Source organism: Primulina tabacum, chromosome 8 (assembly GCF_025594145.1).
Source record: "Primulina tabacum isolate GXHZ01 chromosome 8, ASM2559414v2, whole genome shotgun sequence".
In the NCBI taxonomy this organism is placed as follows: domain Eukaryota; kingdom Viridiplantae; phylum Streptophyta; class Magnoliopsida; order Lamiales; family Gesneriaceae; genus Primulina; species Primulina tabacum.
The window spans coordinates 18,960,492-18,968,600 of record NC_134557.1 but is presented as its reverse complement, the minus strand read 5'-3'; the positions used below and the strand labels follow the sequence as shown (position 1 = coordinate 18,968,600).

Here is an 8,109-nt window from a genome sequence, read left to right as displayed (position 1 = left end):
ATCCCAATAGATCCCCACACTTTAGAAATCCCACCGCCAGTAAATAAATTACCTGCACCACCATTTACTGAGATTAACTCACGAACAATGCATAAAACAAAAAGACATAAAACTTAAAATAAAAGAATAAAAATAAAATTAAACATTGGGTTGCCTCCCAGCAAGCGCTAAATTTAGAGTTGATAGCCTGACTGTACTCCCTTTATTCAGTTCGGATCTTGCAGATCCACGGTGGTCGGCTCATCGGGTATGGAACCACCATGATAAACCTTCAGTCTATGCCCATTTACTTTGAAAGCTCCAGTTGCTTCGCTAGTGATCTCCACTGTCCCGTAGGGAAAAACTTGCGTGATGGTGTATGGTCCTGACCATCGTGAACGCAAATTACCTGGCATCAGCTTCAGTCGGGAATTATATAGCAGTACCAGTTGTCCCACCACAAATTCTCGATGGACGATGTTCTGATCATGCCAGCGTTTGGTTTTCTTTTTGTAAAGCTTGGCATTCTCATAAGCCTCCAACCTAAACTCGTCTAATTCATTCAGCTGCAGCACTCTCTCGTCACCTGTGGCTTTAGCATCAAATTCAAGAATTTAGTAGCCCAGTAAGCCTTATGTTCAAGTTCAACAGGTAGGTGATACGACTTCCCATACAACAATTTAAAAGAAGACATGCCAATTGGGGTTTTAAAAGCAGTGCGGTAAGCCCAAAGTGCATCGTCGAGTTTTCTAGACCATTCTTTCCTTGAAGCACCGACAGTCTTCTAGAGAATGCGTTTAAGTTCTCTATTCGATACCTCGACTTGGCCACTAGTTTGAGGGTGATAAGGTGTGGCCACCTTATGTCAGACCCCATACTTGGCCAACAGACTGTCAAACTGACGATTGCAAAAGTGAGTACCCCCATCGCTAATAATGGCTCTAGGTGTGCCAAAACGTGAGAAAATATTTTTCATGAGAAATTGAACGACAACCCTAGAATCATTCGTTTTGAATGCAAGTGCCTCCACCCATTTGACACGTAATCTAAAGCCACCAAAATATACTTGATCCCAAAAGAAACTGGGAATGGACCCATGAAATCGATACCCCACACATCAAATAATTCACACACAAGAATATTATTGAGAGGTAATTCATGTCTCCTGGAGATATTACCTGTGCGCTGACAATCTGGACATTTTGTGACATATTCATGCGCATCCTTAAACAAAGTAGGCCAATAAAAACAAGACTGGAGGACTTTGGACGCAGTTCTAGTTGCCCCAAAATGGCCTCCAGCCGGACCAGCATGACAATGAAACAAAATTTCGCTTACCTTTTCTTGGGGGATACATTTCCGGATTATACCGTCTGCACATATTCTGAACAAATAAGGGTCCTCCCACAAATATTATTTCAAATCTGAGAAAAACTTCTTCTTTTGCTGATAGGTGAAATGGGGAGGAATGAACTTACTTGATAGATAATTAACAAAATCGGCATACCACGGCAAACTGTTGATTTCAAAGAGTTGTTCATCCGGGAAGTCAATGCGAATAAAGTCATTACCTTGAATAGGATTCTCCAGACGTGAAAGATGGTCTGCAACTTGATTCTCTGTCCCCGTCCTATCGATTATCTCCAGGTCGAATTCCTCCAAAAGAAGAATCCAACGAATTAGCCTTGGTTTTGCATCTTTCTTAGCCATCAAATATTTCAAGGCTGAATGATCGGTATGCACTACAACTTTGCTCCCTATCAAATACGATCTAAACTTATCCAGAGCAAAAACCACAGCAAGAAGCTCCTTCTCTGTAGTAGCATAGTTCAGTTGGGCAGCGGACAGTGTCATGCTAGCATAGTAGATGACATGAATGCATTTATCCCTCTTTTGGCCCAACACACCTCCTAGAGCTGTGTCACTTGCGTCACACATCACCTCAAATGGCGACCCCCAATCAGGTGTTATCATCACAGGTGCGGTGATCAATTTCTCCTTCAAAATCTGAAATGCCTGCACACACTCATCAGAAAAATCAAAGTGCACATCTTTTATCAGTAAGTTGGTCAGAGGCTTAGCAATGCAGGAAAACTCTTTGATAAAGCGTCTATAAAACCCTACATGTCCTAGAAAACTACGCACTCCTCTGATGTTTGTTGGGGCTGGGAGTTTTTCAATTACTTCAATCTTTTCCTTATCAACTTCGATCCCATTTTCAGAAATTTTGTGCCCCAACACTATTCTTTCTCTCACCATGAAATGGCATTTTTCCCAGTTCAAAACCAATTTTGATTCCTCACATCTCTCCAAGACTTTAGACAGATTAAACAAACATGTATCAAACGAAAAGCCAAAGACAGAAAAATCATCCATGAATATTTCAATAAAGTCATCAATCATATCGTGAAAAATTGCCATCATGCATCGTTGGAAAGTCGCTGGGGCATTACATAGACCGAATGGCATTCGTTTATATGCAAATGTCCCATAAGAACAAGTAAAAGTGGTTTTCTCCTGATCTTTAGGGTCAATGGGAATTTGCATATAACCGGAATAACCATCCAGGAAACAGTAGAAAGAATGTCCAGCCAACCTTTCCAACATTTGATCAATAAATGGGAGAGGGAAGTGGTCTTTACGGGTGGCGTCATTAAGTTTTCTATAATCAATGCAAACACGCCACCCCGTAACAGTTCTGGTAGGAATTAATTCATTATTTTCATTCTTCACAACAGTGATCCCACCTTTTTTTGGAACAACTTGCACTGGACTAACCCACCTACTATCAGAAATCGGGTAAATAATACCTGCGTCCAGTAGCTTTATCACCTTTTTCTTCACCACCTCTTGCATAGCCGGGTTTAGATGTCTTTGAGGTTGGGTAGATGTCTTGTGATCGGCCTCCATCAGAATTTTGTGCATGCACATGGAGGAGCTGATCCCCTTTATGTCTGCAATACTCCAACCTATGGCTTTGATGTTATCTCTCAAGACTCGCAGCAGCTTTTCTTCCTCCATACCTGTCAAAGTATATGAAACAATTACTAGCAATTTATTATTATCAAGCAAAAACAGATATTTTAAGTGCGAAGGAAGAGGTTTCATCTCTAGGATTGGGGCTTCTTCGATGGATGACTTTAAAGGTTTTGGGATATGCCCAAGCTCCCCAATCCTAGAATTTACCGTCTTGGAAATTGGTCTGCCTGCTTCCAGATACTGCATGTATTCCTTAATATCCTCATTTTCCAACTCTCCTGGGCATGAATCAGTCAAACAAATCTCCAAAGGATCTTCACCTATCAATTCCTGCAAACCACACTCAACAAGCTCGTCAGTAGCATCAATTCTAAAACAATCAGATGTATCATTAGGATATTTGATGGACTGAAAAACATTAAACACCACACTCTCATCATTCAGTCTCAACACCAACTCACCCTTTTGTACATCTATCAGAGCTTTCCCAGTGGCTAAAAACGGTCTTCCTAAAATAAGAGGAATCTCACGATCCTCTTCCATATCCAACACAACAAAATCAACCGGAAAAATGAACTTGTCAACCTTTACTAACACATCCTCTACAACTCCCCTAGGATATTTAATTGATCTATCAGCTAACTGTAGGAAAATTGTAGTTGGCTTCACTTCACCTATTTTCAGCTTCTCAAAACATGAATATGGCATCAAGTTAATGCTTGCACCTAAGTCACAAAAAGCTTTACTAAAATTCGAAGCTCCAATAGTACAAGGGATAGAGAAACTACCTGGATCCTTAAGCTTCGGAGGGAGTTTATTTTGTAAAATTGCAGAACATTCCTCCGAAAGCTTAACTGTCTCAAAGTCAACCAATTTCCTCTTGTTTGATAAAATCTCTTTAAGAAATTTTGCATATGAGGGCATTTGAGCTAAAGCTTCTGCAAATGGGATATTTATATGCAGCTTTTTGAAAATCTCAAGAAATTTTGAAAATTGAGTATCCAATTGCAGTTGCTTAGCTCTTTGGGGAAAAGGGAGTGAATTAATATCAATATTGGAGTTTGAGTTTAGAGACTTACATTTCTCCCTTGCATCCTCTGACCTTTGCTTGGATAATTCCTTCTCCTTCACATCGCCTTCAACATCGATCACTTCCTGCTTTATGGGAGACGTCACCGTGACTGCATTGACACCTTTTGGATTCTTTTCCGTGTCACTAGGTAGTGTACCTGGAGCTCGTGTAGCCATTTGTGTCGCTAATTGCCCTATTTGCGTCTCCACTCTTTGCATCATGGCATCATGGTTTTGCCATCTCATCTCATTCCCGGCTATGTACTTTGCAAGCATGTCCTCAAGGTTTGACTTGCTATCATGTGGCTTGAAACCGGGTGGCATAGAAGGTCCAGCACCTTGCGGAGGTTTAGGTGGTTGCTGAGGAGGCTTTTGCTGTGTAGGATGTTGTGGAGGATTAAAATGTAGTGGCTCAACAGAATTTTCTGACGGTCTCCACACAAAATTCGGATGATTCCTCCAGCCCGGATTATATGAGAAACTGTATGGATTATATTGCTGATGACCCTGGTTTCCCACATAATTTACTGAATCCCCTCCAAAGCACTGTATTCCCTCACAAGACATATCTGGCATGAATGTCATGTCACTAGATGAACCACCAACCATTTCAGCACTTCCTTGAATCTGATTCACTGACTTGACTGGTATTGACTTCTGTGCTTGGAACTGTGCCATCTGATGTGTCAATCCATCAAGTTTCGCTGTAATCGCTGTCAAAGCATCCATCTCAAGGAATCCGACCTTCTTCTCCCTTCGGTTATCTTGCCAACCCACATTGCTTTTTGCCATATTCGAGATGATTTCAAGTGCTTGCGGTTGGCGTTTTCCTGTATAAGCTTCTGTTTGCTGCCGCATTGAGCATAGATGTCACAGAAGGATCCACCCCATAATAGAATGTCTCAACCTGCTGGCCTATTGAAAAGCCATGTCTCGGGCACATCCTCAATCTTCTTAAACCTCGCCCATGCTGAATTCAGTGATTCCCCATCTCTCTGTCTATATGATGTGATTTCGTTTCTCAACTGTGTAATCTTATTTGGGGGAAAATACCTGTGCATGAAGACCTCAACTAGCCCATCCCATGTAGTAATAGAACCAGCTGGAAGGTCTCGAAGCCACTCCATAGCTTCTCCTTGCAGGGAGAATGGAAATAATCTGAGTCGAATGGCATCAGTACTCACCCCATTGCACATAATCGTATCACAGATCGACAGAAAGTTCTCCAGATGTGCATTGGGATCTTCAGATGGTGATCCCCCGAATTTAACTTGCATTTGAATCATTTGGATGATGGCGGGCTTAAGTTCGAATGTATTCGCCTGAATTGTAGGGCGGACGATACTAGAACCATAACCTCCAAATGCTGGCCTATGAAGCTCCATTAGAGTGCGATTATCCTCTTCCCCAGCCATGTCTTCAAATTCTGGTTTACAGTCTATTTCAGATTCTGCTTCAGATTCGGATTCAAGAGCCAAGTTGTTGGTCCTTCTAGCTCTACGGATACTGCGAAGAGTGCTTTCAATCTCAAGATCAAGTGGCACTAGATTCCTGACGTCTTGAGCACGGCTCATATAACACGAGCTAACCCCTGAAATCAAAAATTTAAGTGCACAATTTAAGCTCCAAAAGAGCGTAAAAGTTCTGAAGTAAAATTAACTAATTAAAATACTAAAGATTTAAAAATAAATGAAAGATTTAAAACTAAGAATAAAATCCTAGTCTCAAACAAATAATTTATCCTAATATTAAATGAATAGTCCCCGGCAACGGCGCCAAAAACTTGACCGACGATTTCGGTTGGGAAAAATTCTAGCAAGCGGACTAGGTCAAGTTATAGTAATTGGACGACAAGTCTAAGTATCGATCCCACAGAGACTATTTTTCAAGTACTAAGATTTAAATTATTCGGTTTAATCTAGGCAGACGATGATAAGTGATTTGATGATTATTTAAACTAATTAATTAAATTAATTTATGTTAATTTAATGACTAAAATCGAATTGGCAGAAAAGCTTGGAATTTAGGGATTTTCAAATTTAAATAAAATGACCGTGAACACACGACGGTAACAAACTTTGATTAATATCACGCCCTGGAATTATTTAACCACAAATTATTCGATGTCACGATGCAATTCCCTAATTTGATTATAAACATATTTCTAGAATTTATAATCCTATTTTTATTTAACAGTCTAATTATTTCTAATTAGATTTAATTAAACGAAAACGCATGTATCAACGATGGAATCACAAGCTTTCGCCTAAAATCGCACACTGAAACCGAATACTATTTCTAGTCCATTTAACCGTGTGTTGATTAATATTTCTGAAGGTAAACTCAATTTATTCTCTTTCGAGTCAAGATCGATCAACAAACATGCAATTAATTGGCCAAATTAAAAGCAAGAAAATTACGCAAACATTAATCAATAACAAGAAAATAATTTCATAAATCAAACAACCCAATGAATAAACAAAAATCAACCGTTTGTCCCTATAGTGGTCCCGATCACAAGAAAAAACTAATTCATAAATTCAAAGCTAGAAACAAATCTATTAATTGAATTCATGAATAAAAATAAGAAAACAAGATAAGAGAAAATTTCAGCGATGGTGTGCGGATCTTGCGTGTGAACTGCACGGTTTTCCTCTCAAATCTCCCAAACTGTCGCCGTCTTCAAGAGTTTCAAAGCTCTCACCTCTTTTTTTCTCTCTCAAAAGTCGGCTCCCTCAAAAATTCAAAAACCCCCCTCTTCTTTTCTAGGTTTTCCCCTTTTATTCCTCTCCAAAATCACGAAAAAATCTTCGCTAAAATATGATTCTGATCTTAAGGGCACGGACCCCGTGCATGCATCAGGAAAGGGGTCCGTGTAGACTCGGTCCAACTTTCTTCCGGAACATTGGACATGGACCCCGTGCAGAGGTCCGTCTCGGGGTCCGTGTACTCTCTGGAAAAGTCTTCCTTCGGCAGTAATGACACGGACCCCGGATACAGGTCCGATAAGGGGTCCGTGTAGTCTCTGATTTTCTCTTCTGTGGAGATTGATGTACACGGACCCTTACACGGGGTACGTGTAAGGGTCTGTGTTTGGCCTCTCGTGTTTTTTTCCTAACTTTCCGGGTATTTCTGACGTGGCATTGTGAAATTTGACTTCTTTCCATTTCTTTGGCTTTTATCATCTTTTGGTCAAACCTGCAAATAGCCATAATGAGACGAAATAAGTGCGAAACTCGGAATAAAAACGCCAGATAAGCACGAATACGACAAAATAAAGTCCCTAAAATGCTATATAATTCGTGCTTATCAATTTCATATCATAAAACGCAATTTGAATTCAAGTTTTCATCATTTGCAATACAGACAAAAACTTGTGGGAAACGATCTCACGGGTCGTATTTTATAAGACGGATCTCTTATTTGGGTCATCCATGAAAAAATATTACTTTTTATGCTAAGAGTATTAATTTTTATTTTAAATATCGGTATAGTTGACCCGTCTCACAAATAAAGATTCGTGAAACCGTTTCACAAGAGACCTACACTGCAATACAAATGAATAATTATATAATATTTTAACCTTCACATTACATTTTGAACGACCTCGTGTCTATTAAAAAAATTGAATAATCTAACAAATTCTTATATTACAAGGCACTAATTTGGAAATTTTTTCATAAGATCAAATATAATTACATTCTTCAATTCGTTTTTAAAAAATATAAAATTACAAAATTGATCTTTTAAATTGGTCTAAATTTGATTTCGATCATATAATTAGTAAAAAAAGAAAAATAGGTCTTAGTATTATAACCTGACGTTTTTTACAATTTTTTTTTCGGTGCATCTATATATTGCCAACTACTGCTAAAATGACGTTTATATTTACGACGTCATGTTAGTGCTCGAAAGTAAAAAAAAAACAAAAGGATTGAATTAAAGAAATCAAATTACTGAACTAAGATCTAATTTTAACTAATTAGATGATCAATTTCCAATATAAGCTTGCATTATGAAAACTACAATTTTTCTTTTTAAAACTATAATTCAAAAAATATTTTCGGAGAACATTGAATA

At 38.9% G+C, this 8,109-nt stretch overlaps 1 protein-coding gene across 1 annotated transcript; it reads right to left on the bottom strand.

The window, feature by feature from the left end:
* Positions 1-206: 206 nt before the first annotated feature.
* Positions 207-4,887, bottom strand: LOC142554624 (uncharacterized). Its single transcript, XM_075665287.1, has 2 exons — positions 1,458-4,887; positions 207-565 (listed from the first exon to the last, which is right to left on the bottom strand). The coding sequence occupies exons 1-2, from the start codon at positions 4,885-4,887 to the stop codon at positions 207-209; spliced, it is 3,789 nt and encodes a 1,262-aa protein (XP_075521402.1).
* Positions 4,888-8,109: the final 3,222 nt, after the last annotated feature.